General features: G+C 34.6%; 1 protein-coding gene across 1 annotated transcript in view; it reads right to left on the reverse strand.

Moving 5' to 3' along the window:
* The window catches only part of LOC127839683 (sushi, von Willebrand factor type A, EGF and pentraxin domain-containing protein 1-like), a 34,153-nt gene extending 22,213 nt beyond the window's left edge, over nucleotides 1-11,940 (reverse strand). Inside the window, exons 1-4 of the mRNA XM_052368067.1 lie at nucleotides 11,856-11,940; nucleotides 11,524-11,703; nucleotides 11,190-11,345; nucleotides 11,043-11,075 (exon numbers count right to left, since the gene is read on the reverse strand). Of these exons, the coding sequence (XP_052224027.1) occupies nucleotides 11,043-11,075; nucleotides 11,190-11,345; nucleotides 11,524-11,703; nucleotides 11,856-11,940 (454 nt within the window). The remainder of the gene's footprint in view (nucleotides 1-11,042; nucleotides 11,076-11,189; nucleotides 11,346-11,523; nucleotides 11,704-11,855) is intronic.
* Between the last annotated feature and the right edge of the window lie 4,752 nt (nucleotides 11,941-16,692).

The following is a 16,692-nucleotide window of genomic DNA, read 5'->3' on the forward strand; positions in this document are numbered from 1 at the left end:
GTGACGGACTTCTCAAAATAGCATTAATTGAAATAGTTTCATGTATATTAAAATCTCTGCAATGTCTTTGGTTACCATCATCAAATACACAGAAAAAATAAAATACAATGTAAGTATCATGTGTACTTGAATTTTCCGACGAGTTGAAGAAAGGTTTACATGGCGAGGCTTGCCGTGAGCAACACATCATTAGCAGCATAAAGTGCGTAACAAATGAACAAAATAATCAAACATAATTATAATTTAACGTAGCACATTAAAATACCATTTGGAACTGACACCGTTTTATAGCGAAATTTGATGACTTAAGTTCAGCTTTAACAAGAGTTATAAAAAAACTTAATTTAGTATAAACGTCCCTCTTACCTAAATAAAATCGTTAATCCAATGTTTGTAACAATAAGTTGACTACTTTATTCCAAAGTTTATAACAAACACCTTGAACCGATATGCACTTCCACCTTTATTAATCCATGTCTTTATCGAAACTTAGTTCAAACCACACAAATGTATTGTATTCCTATCTATGTTTACATTTATGCATGATGAACACACAATCCGAAATACGTTTTGCATTCGTTTGATGCTTTAAATAAATAGTTTACAGATAAAAAAAACACCACGTCCGCGACATGTCCTAAAACTATTGTGTTTCGTCACCGAAATGACGTCACACAATGTACTGCGTAGTACATTTCGTAATATAAAATCAAAGCGCTGATTGTATTGCAAAATGAATTCAACACTATCTTATGCAAAGCTGTAATGATGTTTCAATAAAAAACACAGAATTTTGTAGACACAGAAAAAGGCTTAATGCTAGTCGATAGTGTTTAAGATGGGGATGTCCGACAAACTGCAGTTGTTTGTTCTTTTCACGCTTTTAATAGTATAGTCATGGGAAATGAAGTTCTACTTTTTAAGGTAGCTAATCAAACGGCCTCGAAACAATAAAAATGTCTGCGAGTATTATGGTTGCTATCATGTGATATGTATATTAAAATCTTTGCGAGAACTTTGGTAAACATCATCAAATGCACAGAAATAAATAGGTTTTCAATTTTATTTCATCTCCCCACTCATTCCATCCCGCGAAACCCTTAAGGTGTCGCAACTTTTACAGTGTTTTCATATCAATGAGTACTCAAATCTTATCGTAAATGAGAAACATAAAAATAAGTTCAGATTCATCTCCCCTTGAAGTTGAGAAAAATATGAAAGTACGCTTACAAGATGAAGCAGATTTTTTAAAACCTAAACAGTTCTGTTCCATTAACGAAAACTGCACAAAAGAATTCCCTTCAATCATATAACCACAAAGGCGCATCTAGACCCGGTTATGAATTAAATAATTTCAGATCAGAAGATGATAAAATGTAAGCGACAGCCACCTAATTTAAAACGTCTGTTAACCAAATCTTACTTTTCATCTCAAGAACCAAGAGTATCAAAATGTAATGACCCTAGATGCGCCCTTTGTGGTTATATTATTGAAGGGAATTCTTTTGATTTTAATGGCAAAGTGTTTAAAATAAAAACTAATATGTCATGTGATATACAAAATGTGATTTATGTATTAGTATGCAATGGGTGCAAAAATATTATATAGGCCAAACTGGCGATAAACTTAGAAATAGACGATCTGTCCATGAACAACAAATGCGAGACCCCTCAACAAGACAGATGCCTTTAAATAAACATTTAGACGAATGTTCACATTATGAACCACAATTAAAAATATTTCCATTTTGTAAGCTATTTTCGAACAATATTCAGCTAGATTAGACAAAGAACAACATTTTATACAAGTATTTAAACCCCAATAAAATTTTATTTGAATATTTATTGACGTTATGACGTCATAATTGATATGACGTTATCTCCGTGACATTTTGACGTTGTAATGTCTGTTAGTCAATTTCTCCGTCCGTGTGTCCTTCTTTACGCCTGTCTGTCTGTATTTCTGCATGAATGTTTGTCGGAATGTCTGTCTTAATGTCCATCCCGGAAATATCAGCCTTAATAAAATATCTAAATAGGTACATTATGACTATACAGTATTTCGCAAAATATAATAGTTTGACTCACAAAAGTTTGCCAACTGGTCGGCTAGACATAATACTTACAAAAAACATTTACAAATAACAAACACATATAAAGTTTTATCCGAATCTCGAACCTAAGCGAGAATGGTACAATTAAAGGGTTAACACAGATCGAAATCGGGAGAAAGAGTGAATGGGGATTCTATATCGGTTCATCCAGGAACAAAAAAATCCTGACCCTACAGTAGTGTTTAGAATAAAACGCAATGCTTGATTAATTAAATTGTTTATCGAAAATGCCCGTAACCTTATCAAAAGTAACAACACATCATTTACAGGTTTCACTTTTGTAACGTATAAAATACATGACTGACAGTGACCAAACTTTTCATTAAGACACTAAATCGGATTGCATTCTTTTGGATTATGTACGTGCCCGTCATGAAAGATTAATATGAAATGATAACAAACAGGGTAGTAATGATCAGCAAACTTCCTAGTCATGAAAGTGGTTCAGTATAAAGATGTGTAGGCAATCTGGGCAAACAAATACATAAATAAGCATTGCTATTGGTGCTGACTTAATGAGGGGCAAAGGCTTTTAAGATAGCTCTCACCTGTCTAACGTAACATTGGTATTACATCAATAAATAGAATAGATAAAATAATTATGTTTATGGAACTGTTAATGTTACTTTGTTTTATGTATTCTTTACCAGAGTTGCGACACCTTAAGGGTTAAGCGGGATGGAATAAGTGGAGAGATCAAATCAAATAGAAAATCGATTATTTCTATAAAAAAAATGTACGAAAAAATATGTGGGTACGAAAAAAAAAGGACCACGAAAACAAATTTGAGTACGAAAAAAAGGGTACCAACAAAATAAGGGTACGAAAAACTATTTCGGTACGAAAAAAAAATGGGTACAAATGAAAAATTAGGTACGAAAAAATTTGGGTACGAAAAAAAATTGAGTACGAACAAATAGGTAGGAAAATATTTGGGTACGAAAAAAATGTGGGTACACAAAAATTGGGTACGAAAAACATGTGGGTACAAAAGAAATGGGATACGAAAACAAATTAGAGTACGAAAAAATATAGGGAACGAAAAGCATTAGGGTACGAACAACTATTTGGGTACGAAAAAAAAGGGTACGAATAAAAATTTGGGTACGAACAAATTTGGGTAGGAAACAAATTTGGGTATGAAAAAATGGGTCGCATAAAAAAATTTGGGTACGAAAAATATTGGGAACGAAAAACATTTGGGTACGAACAAATTGGGTACGAAACAAAAATTTGGGTACAAACAAATTGGGTACAAAAAACTGGTTACAAAAAAATGGGTATGAAAAAAATGGGTACGAAAAAAAATGGGTACGAAAAATTTGGGTACGAAAAACTTTTTGGTACGAAAAAAATGGGTACGAAATTTTTTTTGGGTACAAACACATTTGGCTGCGAAAAACAATTAGGTACGAAAAAAATAGTTACGAAAAAAAAATGGAAACGGAAATTTTGGGTACGAAAAAAAAATTGGGTACGAACACATTTGGGTACGAAAAACATTTGGGTACGAAAAAAATAGTTACGAAAAAAAATTGGGGTACGAAAAAATTTGGGCAGGACAAAAATTTGAGTACGAAAAAAATGGGTAAGAAAAAAAATGGGTACAAAAAAAATATGGGTACGAAATATTTTGGGTACGAAAAAAATATTTAAAATCAAATTTGAATTATCTAGGGCGTGAATTGTCTCCTGGGGTTGAATTGTCTTGGGTTGTTATTAACGATACATGTACTTCCGGCCAAGGCACGTGTTTATAGCGATTGCGCAATAAAAACAACACTTTTTCGTCATTTTATCAAAAACTAGATTTTTCCAAGAAATGACGAATATGCCATCGTGTAGATCGCGTTCTGGTCCATATACATGTCAATTTTCAGCAAAAGTTTTCAGCCAGTTTCCAATAGAGTCAAATGGCGGCTATAACCAGGAGCTTAACGAATTTAAGTCGCCATTATCATTCGTTCAATTGAACGTCATCAATAGATGACGTCCAATATATCACTCATTCCATACGAAAAAAATGTGGATACGAAAATTTTGAGTTCGAACAAATTTTGCCAAAACAAATTGGGTAGGAAAAAAAATTCGTAAGAAAAATATGTGTACGGAAAAAATGTGGGTACGAAAATTTTGGTTACGAACAATTTATGCCAAAAATAATTTGGGTACGAAAAAAATGTAGGTATGAAAATTGTGGGTTATATAAAATGTGGGTAGGAAAACAAAATTTGGTATGAAAATTGTGCTTCCAAAAAAAATGTGTGTACTAAAACGATTGGTTATGAACAAAAATTGGGTACAAACTATTTTGGGTACAATTTTTTTATTAGGAAAGATGGGGTACTTGTAAGTAAACCTTACCCAAAAGTATCATTTGAAAATTGGTGTACGGTTTAGTATACTTCAAAGTACCCTATGTACGGGGAAGTAGTATCTGGGGGGACCTTGACCCATTCAGCGTTAGTACCCCAACAAGTGGACCATGGGCCCAAAGGCACTCACCTGAGACTCTAAGGAACTAAACTATTATCACAACAAGAGCATCGCATAACGGATGCCGACGCTCGGCTGCGGGTGCAGTTTTGAATAATGAAAGCTTGTCAGAATATTTTTAAGAGGTCACAGTGACCTTAACCTTTGACCTAGTGACCCAAAAATGGTTGTGGAGTGGGTGTGATGTTTGTACATCAAGGTGCATCTTCATATGGAGTTTCAAAGTTGTAGGTGGAAGAACTTTGATTTTAAAGCCAATGTTTACGTTTTAGGGGCGGACCCCAGCCGGCAGAAAGACACGACACGACACGACGAGCTGGCTATGACAATACCTAGGATTTTCTCCTGAAACAGCCGAGCTTAAAAATGAAAGTACTTTATGAAACATAAATGCTTAATGTATATGCCCAATGTTAGTTTTGAAGATAAATATTCATAAACAAATCAGCAAATATATCGTAAGAACAAATGACCTGACCAAGTTTCTTGAAGGATAGACAGTAAAGGTGATTTCTAGAGTGGTAAAAAGATTTTACTATACCCATGTAAGGAAAACTGCCCTGCCCCTAACGGCCATGCATGGTTTTAAGCGGACGGAACCATTTTTGAACTCGACCCAGGTATAAGATTAAAAGTTATCAAAATATCAATGAAATCCGATTACGAATTAGTATAACACTGACAGACATTAACATTGTATTCTATTTTTTCTGCAATCGATAATAAAAGGTTCATGAGAGAGTCACAATATAAGCGTTTGATTAATAAAATCATAAAAAAAATGTGGGCAACAAATCATTTTTGTTTCAATAAGAATAATACACTGTAATTAAATGTAGCACACAATGGGAATTATTCAAATATTTATTGCAAATGAAACGGTGCTGTACATTAAGATTCTTGACACTATTTCAGTTTTTATAGGAGTCATAAACAAGATGTGTTTGTGAAACAATATGTCCCCCATATATTTGACCTTTGACCTTGAATGATGACCTTGACCTTTCACCACTCAAAATGTGCAGCTCAATGAGATGCACATGCATGCCAAATACCAAGTTGCTATCTTCAATATTGCAAAAGTTTAAGTTTGACGCAAACCAACAAACAAACAAACCAACAAACAGACAAGGCAAAAACAATATGTCCCCCAGTATAGACTGTGGGACGTAACAAGAGCTGTCAGAGGACAGCGCGCTCGACTATTCGAGTGCTTGACAGTATAACGAAAACTATCATGGGGAAATTGTTCATATTCAATAAGGTCAATGTAATATAGTCATATTCTAAGTGGAAAAGGACCATACATGTAATTGAAACATATTGATCATTTATGTTTTAAAGAAGTTGTACTTTTTAAACGATTCTGTGTTCAGGTATATTTTCCACAATCAATTGAACATTTGTAAAGACATAGAACAAACTAATAAGATTTTATTTCAAGGTAAGGTGGTGTCTATTGTGGAATGTCAGGTTAGTGTTGTTTTGTCAAAGCATGAATCAAATTTGAAAGATAAAAAGAAACGTCTTGACGGGCATAACTTTGGACAAAATAATACAATGGATGGTTTAGCAACTTTAAAAATTTCAAAGGGCCATAACAGTCTAAATAAATCATCAAACCAAAACCCACTCATAACATGCGCATCTCCTAGAGGTAGTTAAGCTTCCCATAAAGCTTCTTTGTATTCCAATCAGTAGTTGGGGAGAAATAGCGCGGACAAGAATTGCACGACATGTATATGTACAGTTTATAGAAAATTTCAAAGGTCCATAACTCTGTGAAAAATCAACCGACCATAACCGGCTGATAATATGCACATCTCCTGTTGGTAGTGAAGCTTCCCATAAAGTTTCATTGAATTCCCGTAATAAGTTGCTGAGAAATAGCTTGGACAAGAATTGCACTATATGTTCAATGGAAAATTTCAAAGGGCCATAACCCTGTGAAAAATCATCCGCCGAGAACCGGCTGATAATATACACATGTCCTCTTGGTAGTGAAGCTTCCCATAAAGTTTCATTGAATTCCGGTCATTGGTTGCTGAGAAATAGCCCGGACAAGAATTGCACTATATGTACAGTTAATGGAAAATTTCAAAGGGCCATACATTGTAAATCTGTGAAAAATCATCCGACCAGAACCGGCTGATAATATGCACATCTCCTCTTGGTAGTGAAGCTTCCCATAAAGTTTAATTAAATTCCCGTCATTAGTTGCTGAGAAATAGCCCGGACAAAAATTGTGCACGGACGGACAGACGAAGCGGCGACTATATGCCCCCTCTAAAAAATTTGGATGTATTATTATGAGCCTGAATTGAATCATGTCCTATTCCTAAATAATGAATGTTATTTAACTAGTATTGATACATGGTGATCAATTGTTTTTCAATTTTATTGCACTGAATTGTTGTAAGCTTTAAAAAAAGAAGTTTACCAGCTTTTGAAATTGAGTTGCGTTGCCCAGGCCAAAATCTACTTGCCCCGGGCTCACGGGTAACCACTAATTTCCATCCCTGTATGCTCTTCATTTTCTGTTCTTCCATCCCATCATCAAAATTAATTTTAAGCACACTATTTTTTAATAACATTTGTATGAATTACTTACCATTATCACCCAAAAAACAATTTTACAAAGCTGTTATCCTGTCGTAGAGATTTAATTTACCATTATCAGTGTTTTCTTTTAATACCGGCAGCCAGCGATTTCGCCGGTTACATTTACTCTTGATGCCGGCTACTTTTCCCAAATATATCAAGTAAATGTCACAAATGCTTTCGTTTTACTGCATAGTTGCCGGCCATATAACTGGCTACTCATACTTTCTGGAAAACACTGAATTATGCATGACAAACTCACAATTCTTAAATACATTTTAGATTCGTTTTTAAAATAAATTGACACTTCCAGCTTGTCGTCATTAAAATCCAAAGATTCAAATAATTTTCCACGAGATACGTCAACAATTGCGTAATCAAATGAATGAAAAATAAAATAAAAGCCGGATTTTACATAAATTTCAAGTTGATAAACACAACAAGGTAAAGGTAGTCGATGAGATATAATAATAATACAGTTAGTAAGGCTCGTACCCTGGGTACGGTAAATATACTAAAACGTACCCTGGAATTGTAACACTTAATCGGTTGTTGTCGGCTATTTTGTAAAAATTAATAATGTTTACATTTATGTCAATTTTCTGGTAAATGGCCTTTATATTATCAAAACTCATTGTTAAAATCATTAATGTGATTTAATTTTAAATCTTAAATTGTTTAAATTAAGTCGCATCATTGTATGACGTCGTCAAGTATAATATTTTCCGCGAGGTCGCACGTTCACCTTTTACCGTCATAGATTATTTTAAAGAAACATTATTTGGTTTGCGAGGTCCGTTAAATGGGGAACACCATATTCGGTATTTATATTATGTTTTAACAATTAATTAATGATGTGTAATAAATATTGTATAAGATATTTCGATATTTATTGATTATGATTCAAATTGTTATTTATGAAACCTTTTATTCTAATGAGTGTACGCTATTATATTATACTTTGAATAGCATATCTGTTGTACTATAATCTTATTATTCATTTTTTATCGTTAATTTCATTTATTGTAGAGAATCATCAATGTTACATGTAGTCGCCAATGCTTGTCGTCAGTGTTAGTCGTCGATGCTTGTGATCATTGTCGTCAATGTTAGTCGTCAATCCTTATCGTCATTATACATGAAGGAAATACAAGCAGAAACAGAGACGCATTCTTGATTACTTGATTTATTCCTACGGCATCCTCTCAACACTCATACTAAAAAGCATGTTGATGCAGATTTTTTAAAAGAGAAGTTTGTTTAAGCATAAACTTTTTGTACCGAAAATTTTCGTATCCACATTTTTTTTGTTCGTACCCATATTTTTCTTGCCAAAAATTTTGTTTCGTACCCAAATTATTTTTTGGCATAATTTGTTCGTACCAAAAATTTTCGTACCCACATTTTTTTCGTAACAAAAATGTTCGTACCCACATTTGGTTTCGTACCCAAAATTTTCGTACCCGCATTTGTATTACCCAAAATTGTCGTACCCACATTTTTTAGTCCCCACTCATTCCATCCCGTGAAACCCTTAAGGTGTCGCAACTCTAGTATACGGTACACACATATTTCCTTTATCTTTCCTTTTGCAATTGTTATTAGACTTTTATTCGGTTTCATATTTGATTTTAAAGGTTGTGAAATAACGGGACCTGGCATACGTTTAATAAAATGAATATTTGTATTCGTTATTCGGAGCTTATTTAAAAAGTATCCAATTAAAATATGATTAAGTAATCAAGACCATTTGGGTGTTAATACTATATATGTTTCTGTCTAGATGTTTTTATTTTAAAATGTGTTGATCAATAAAACCTTACATTCGACATGCATAATGATAATAGCCAAACCTTGACATTGATGAGTCCCATACCCGTAGCCGGGGGGGGGGGGTAGAATTGAGTGCGTTCGCACCCAATCTTTTTGGACGAGTAAAAAAAGTGTACTATAAGTTGCACCCAACTTTATTGGACGCAAAAACGGTTAATTATTTTTTCCAGGAACCCAGTGAGTGTTCGTATTTTAGCGATAAAATAATATTGTATATGCAACCGACAGGTCATAATATTTCTTGATTATGTCATTTCCAAAATAGCGCGTGATTTTTATGTACAAGTTCTTACCGTAGAATAGTTGAAATCAACAGAAGTTATGACAGTAACATTTGAGAAGATCTAAGAAGCCGGTCCCCGCAAAATGGAATCTGAATCTTTCTTACAAATAGATATTTGTTTTCTGTATAGTGCAAAATTATGAACCTGGCAATCTAATCCGTATAAAATCGATACTTATTTATAGATAATTTGATACAAAATGATTGTTTTGTAACTTTTGTCATCGTTATTAATGTCTATAACTGTAATAGATACCATAACAAAATGTTGAAGCCTACTTATTGCGAGTTGAAATCACAGTCCAATAACCTTTTTCGACAATTATCTAAATGGCTGGAAAAATAATTTGATTAATTTGAATTAATATATTATCTTTAAAAAGGAAATAAATTTTATATGATAATTAACGGAATGTTATGTCAGCTTCCAAAAATGGCTGAAATAAAAGGACACCCTTTGACTATTGCCGAAGACTTATGAGCAACTGGCTAATAACTTTGCACTAATACCACGATTAATAACAAGAACACATTGTGCACAGCATTTTCGACAAACTGAGTTGTCTTTTTGTTATATCCCCGTACAACAATATTCGGATCCCCTAAAGAGTTTTCCAGCAAAAAATATCAACTATGCTCAAGTTATGATAATTTTTGTTGATTGACAAGAAAACAAATCATTGTTACAGAGCAATGCACTTTTTTTTGTAGTTTACCAACACTTAATGGCATCTGTTCTGCTCCACATACATAACTTTCTACAATGTTTTAATTATGTTAAACTTGACACTAGGAATGTGCTATTCTTAAACAGTTGTTATAATGAATTTAAAACGTTATAACATATGATCAGATAGACGTTAACGTTTAATTTTCATCAACTGTGACGGACCTTGAGCATATAATGGGCAAATAAGTTCATCTTTTTTCTTCAACATCCTGGTATACATTGTTAAGGATTTTGATACAATATATGTTTCTAAATTCGTTTACAAAAAAATAGCTAATTTGTTAAAAATAGTTAAAAAATAAATAAAGTAACCAGTTATACCATTTTGATTTCTTTTTAGTATTGATGCACATAAGAGAAGACCCCGTTTTGTTAATCAGCGTTTGTTGAACAAATACACTATCAGAATGTTAAGAGCTAAGCTAGAGTGTTTTGATATTTAAAACCGTTGTTATTGTTGATTTTACATTCTATAAATTTGTTGTTACATATGGAAACAAAGTGTTTGCGCGCATACTAGGGTTGCGTTAAACACCGTATAAAATGATGTATATCGTTGACTAATCGAAAAAGGTGGTTATTGAAAAACGTGGTTGGGAATACATGTATGTTATATCATATTCATGTCGATCAGTAACTGAGTATGGTCAATAAAAGTGAAATTTCATATAAAAATGCTCTATCACTTCAGTCTCTAAATACAGTTAAAAGTGACCAGAATGCAGGAATTTACGTTTCATGTTCAAAATTCTCTTGGGGGAGGACCTCCAAAGCCATCGATTGCAGGAGGAACATCCCCTCCCGCACATACTCCCTTTGCCACTTCGTTGCTCAATAACAATCGTCGATGGCAAAAATTCGCACCCCCCTTTTCAAAACCCTGGCTACGGGCCTGAGTCCTTCCGCGTTGTGTGTTTGTATTAGTAGTATGTTTGTTATTATGTTCGCGCTACTGTATACAGCATTTGCTACTAGATAATTTTACCTTGTCCATGTTCTTCGGGTCTTGATAGTTGAACTGAAACATATATCAGGCATAGTCTGTCCAATGCTTGTTTTCAAGAAATATTCATAACGTATTAAAAGTCCTCACTTTTTACAAATACATTAGGGAATATGAATTGGTTCATACCATTACACATGGAAGCGTTACGAGTCTGCAGTCCATTTGTGGTCCAGCCTGATGGACAAGGCGTACATTCTGGGCTCGTGAAGTCCTCTTTGAAGGTACCACGTGGGCAGCGCTCACAGTAGTAGTCTACCGGGTAGCTGCCTGGGCCGCATTGTACTGAAGATGTTTGAGAACAAAACTTTGTTTAACCCGTTAAGGTTTATAGTACTCATTTAAGGATGTATTATTCAGGAAAATCAACGAGTTGATTGTGGTCGTCAACCGATAGAAGTATTTGTTGATAGAATGAATTGTTTTAAAGAAATATGAACCATGACTGACATTTGTGTCTTACCACAGAAGAAATTAATCTCCACAGTTCCTGGCGGGCATGAAACCTCTCCATCAACAGATGTGCCGTTGGAGACAATATCATATCGCGTTTGATCCACCAGTATGGAGAATCGACTCTCGTTCACTAGTCGCTGGAGAGAATAGTAGACCTCCTCGAGTTTATCATAGCACGACCGAGGATCTAAAATATAGTATTCATCGACACAAAAGTTGAATGAATATGAAGTAAGCGGAAAGTAGACATTTCATGACTCTTACACAGCTTACATAGTTGATGTCTAACGTCTGTTTATTTTACTTTAATTGTATATGTGCACATTGTCCTCCATTTACCTTTTACAGGTATGCACGATATCTCAACTTCGAACCCAACCAGTTCAGTGCTTCTTTGGCGTCGACTGTCTTTAATACCTGCCATTATACCGGTCACCTCCAGTGAACGCATTCTGCATTGTCCGTTCTGAACGCAATGTAACCCGTTGACCCCAGCCTGAACGGTTGACAGTATAATAGTTGACACATTCGTCAAGGCGCGTACCGACACTTCCAGTGTGAGGTCTTCGTACTCACCCGAGTAAATCAGCGTGTTTCCTTCGGCGAGCTTGATCTCTGAATTACCAACATCTTAATGCAGTCGACAAAACGTGTTTATATGATAAATCAACAAAACAATCGACTCGTGCTACTGAGTAGCGCATTTACACTGTCCATCTTTATTTAGTTATTTAGGGCATGTTCATGTATCTATAAAAAATATGATCTGTAATATAACCTGTACATGTTCCAATCTGCACATTCGGGTTATGATTATTGCGGATATTCCACTCAAAGCCTGTATCTGGACCGCAAACGATGTTGTCTAAAAACAGTTCCGAGTCGAAGGCATAGCCTTCTTCACAGAACGGCAGACACTGTCGAGTACCTTGCCCCGTCCATGAGCAGTTCATGGACCCGTGAAGAGGGTCGGATGGATCGACGTCACATTCTTTAAAAGAAAGTAACTGTATTTAAGGATGATAATAGTGAGCGGAAGTGTTCTTGAAAAACACATAACATACACATATACTTACATAATGTTATTACTTTCGGACTGTGTACTTACTGATTGGAAAATATTTCTAATGGGACAAAGGATATGTATGTAAGAAAAGGTAATATACGTTACCATAGACGCAAAGGTCAGACATAGTACACGTTTGAATCTCAGTATCGTTGCCTGTACAATTCGACCCGCCATTTTCAGGTGCCGGATCAGAGCAGTCCCGGGCTCGCATCTGTTGTCCAGAGTCACACGTGACTGAGCACGATCCCCACGATCCCCAGGAGGTCCAACCGCCGTCAACTAGTAATAAGTAAAGCAAGTGCAGAAAACCAATAGTTTTCGAAAGTTTAATGCATTAATTCAAATAATTTCTAATTTATTAAAAAACACATCTTCATGATATCGCATGATTTTAACAAACATAAACAAGGCCGTTTGCAATTAAGGCTACACATGTATACACAAGTTACATCCTGTAATGGCGTACCAATTTGAATTTCGCAAAACACGCCATTAAACATTGAAGTGCATTGACACGTGAAGGAATCTACTCCATCTATGCACGTGGCGCCGTTCTGACACGAGTTCCACCCACAATCATCCATATTCTGCTCACACCTGTCACCCGTGAAACCAGTCTCGCATGTGCAAGTGACGGTGTTGGGGCCATCTAGACATACACCCCCATTCTGGCAAGGAGAACTTGCACAGTTGTCAACATCTGTTGATTGAAAGAAGATAAAGACGGGACGGTGGTATACGAATCAATTGTTTGAAATGCATTATCCAGCACAAGAGACAACAACAACTGAATGTGTCACTGTTATTGCTTAACAATGCGGATAAATGTATCAGTTTATCCTGCCACTGTTACAAACATTGACCAAATAAAGCAGGGTCGAATACATTGTCCTGTCTCCTGTCAACAGGAAATAGTGTATTCCTACGCACGCTGTGACGATGTTAACATGTTCTAATATCTGACCTTTGAAATTTATTTGGACGCATCATGCATGTTATCGTTATATTATATGTAATCCTTTTTTTCTTCTTTACAATATATAACCGAACCAGCGTTTCGTATTTATCATTTGTATTTAATTGATTACGCAATTTATGACGTATATAGTGTGACGTCATTTCTCTGACGAAACATACTATCTACTAATAATCTAGTTTCTCTCAGGATTATAAGGCTAACAATTTGGACATGGTGGTTTTAACAGTATTTTTTTTTATATTTTAAAGTATCGAACGAATCATAAACGTATTTCGGATTGTGTGTTTGTCAGTCATAATTGTTAATTCGATAGGGATAAAATAATTCGCTTCGACAGGATTATGATTTCGTAAATCGGGTATTGGGTCAGAGTGGTTAGCATTCGATACAAACGATATAAAAAAATAGTGTGGTTTAAAATACATTTCGATAATAGGGATGGAAAACCAGAAAATGGATTTCGACAAAGGGATGGAAGAACAGAAAATGAATGTGTATATCGTTGTTAATTTATTGTTATAAGCAATGGATTAAAGTTGTCATCAGCCTAAGGTAAATAAAATTTAGTTTTTGTTTTACTGCTGCATTTATTTTTCATTTTTACCAAGAAAAATATCACATTCTCGATTCGTGCTTTATTTCTTCTCATATTTTCAATAGGAAAGTATTAAAAGGAACAATTTAAAATAAAACTATTTTTTACGTGACACAATCGGTAGTTATTCGGTCGTAAGGAATGTTGTGTACATTAAGGAGGCCCTACAAGAATAATTATATTGTTATGTCGATAAATAATTTGTCTTTGATTAAATCTGTAAACGTCATGAAGCAGGATATATAGAATACATGTTTGGTGCCGAGATGGAAAAAGTATATCCGGTTCGGCCCGAAAAAGAAAAATAGGGCGAGCTTTATTTAATTTTTCTAAGCCTCACCAGATAAACTGTCTCCATCTCGGCACCAACCATGTATTTTCTATGTTTGTTTTAAATAATAAATGATATAATTGTATTTACAACTTCAAGCAATTTTACCATCGCATTGACTGACGCTGCGCACGAAGGGGCCATCCACTTCTTCAAATTGTTTCCATGATAACAGAGTGCCTTGTGTATCATATGAACATTTCTTAACGGGAGACCACTCTACATCATTAGAAGTTGCATCCCAGAGATTCAGTGCTGTCACACTCCCAACGAATAATAACCCTAAAAGAAATATATCAATAACAACCTGTTCTGTTTGAATATAACAAAATAGACCATGTCATTTTTAAAATAATAAATCTTTGTCAAGCAAAGGGACGGAACGATTACCACTCTTTTATTTTATGCTTTCCGGTGGTTTATAGAGAAATATCAGTGAATTAAAACTGATAATTTCACTGTTAAAACAGTGAAAATTAGCAGTGAAAATTATCGATAATTTTCACTGTTTTACCGGCACTATTTATTTTACCCCATTTTGACCCCCACGCATTCATCCACCAAGATCGAGAACTCTTCGATGAATATTTATATCAACATACGGAGTAACTTCTCTTGAACATACATGTACACACTGTTAACGTTATTTACGCTATAAATAGACTCCGCATATTTATACGACAACATGACATGAACAAATTGTGTCATCATATGATTATTTATTTGTTAAATGATGTTATCGGTGTTTTTTTCTTTTCACTTGATATGTGTTGCATTGTAAATACAAAAAAGTTATTGTTTAACGTTTGTTTTCTTGTGAACTAATTGCAACGCTTATTGTAAAAGCGGTAATGATATGTTTGGGCGCCCAAAGGGAAATTGGTTTGAACGGATTGGCACACGTGTAAAAATATTAATTTGTGAGCATAAAATAAAAAGAAAATTTGTTGGATTGGGTGGAATATCGATTTTAATTCACTCGTGATCGTAGAAAAATATATTTTCTATGATCACTCGTGAATTAAAATCGATATTCCACCCAATCCAACAAATATCCTCTATTTAGTACACTTCCGTGTGTGTGTACCTTGTATAAATGCTTGCTTTTCTTAATTACGTACCTCCAATAGTCAAATCGTAGTCCTCCGGTTCTAACAATGTAGCAAATGTACATGTGTGGGGAGTATATAACTCTTTATCATCAATAGTCACCGTGACGTTACTGTTAGTGACACTTAGGCCGAGGTTGTGCCATCGAAGGTTTTCAATAATACCAAATGATTTTACGGATGTTTGACATCTGTAAATATGATTGAAATTGTAATTAATGACACACTGCCTTGAACCGGTTTTTCATTTTGATAATACTAATTTTGTTTTTGTTTTTTATGGGTATAAAATAAAGTAATCCGTCCTGAATTTTTACAGGTATTTATTCATTATACATTTAAGGTATTCAAAAATGAAGTAAATCAAATAAGCTTTAAATGAAGGCCATAAGCAAAACATGTAAAGCTTTAATTAAAATTCTGGAAAATCCGCTTTCAAACAAACATTTTCAGAAAATCTTTTTCAACAATAGTTGTCTGATTTATTTTCCATACCTTGGCCTATAAAATAACATCGTATATATGCAATTATAAACGTAATGAAAGCGTTAATACTATATAATTTGAAAAATACGTGAACCAAACCATGTAAAAGTTTGTGAGACAAAATCAACAAGGAGGCTGCTACAAAGGAGATAATAATTAATTAACAGAATTCTGCGCCTTTGATATTAATGGACAATATATATTGCATTTTTAATATTATTTATATGAGTTCTCAAGATTACCGTTTGATGAGCGCTAAACGTGTAAAAACATTTGAACACGTACCCATAAAGTGTTACATCAATAAAACCCTTCCGAATTTCCAATCTAAACACAGGTTGCCCGTGCGCTTCTGTAATCTCTAAGATGCGGTCACATGTGCTGCAATGCATCCAGAGGTCCAGGTAGAGGTTCGTACAGTTCGAAGTGGGCGTGAATCGCACAGAGGCATTGCCGTATGCATATATATCGCTTGAAAACTCCATGTCAAAATCTGAAATGTTCCAAATGCAGTACCGAGTGCCCTGCAGGTTTGCAAACAAACACACTGTATCCGCTAACAGTTCTTCACTGTGGCTTTAACTCTTTTTGACACAATTATGTCAGA

Source organism: Dreissena polymorpha, chromosome 7 (genome assembly GCF_020536995.1).
Source record: "Dreissena polymorpha isolate Duluth1 chromosome 7, UMN_Dpol_1.0, whole genome shotgun sequence".
Classification (NCBI taxonomy): domain Eukaryota; kingdom Metazoa; phylum Mollusca; class Bivalvia; order Myida; family Dreissenidae; genus Dreissena; species Dreissena polymorpha.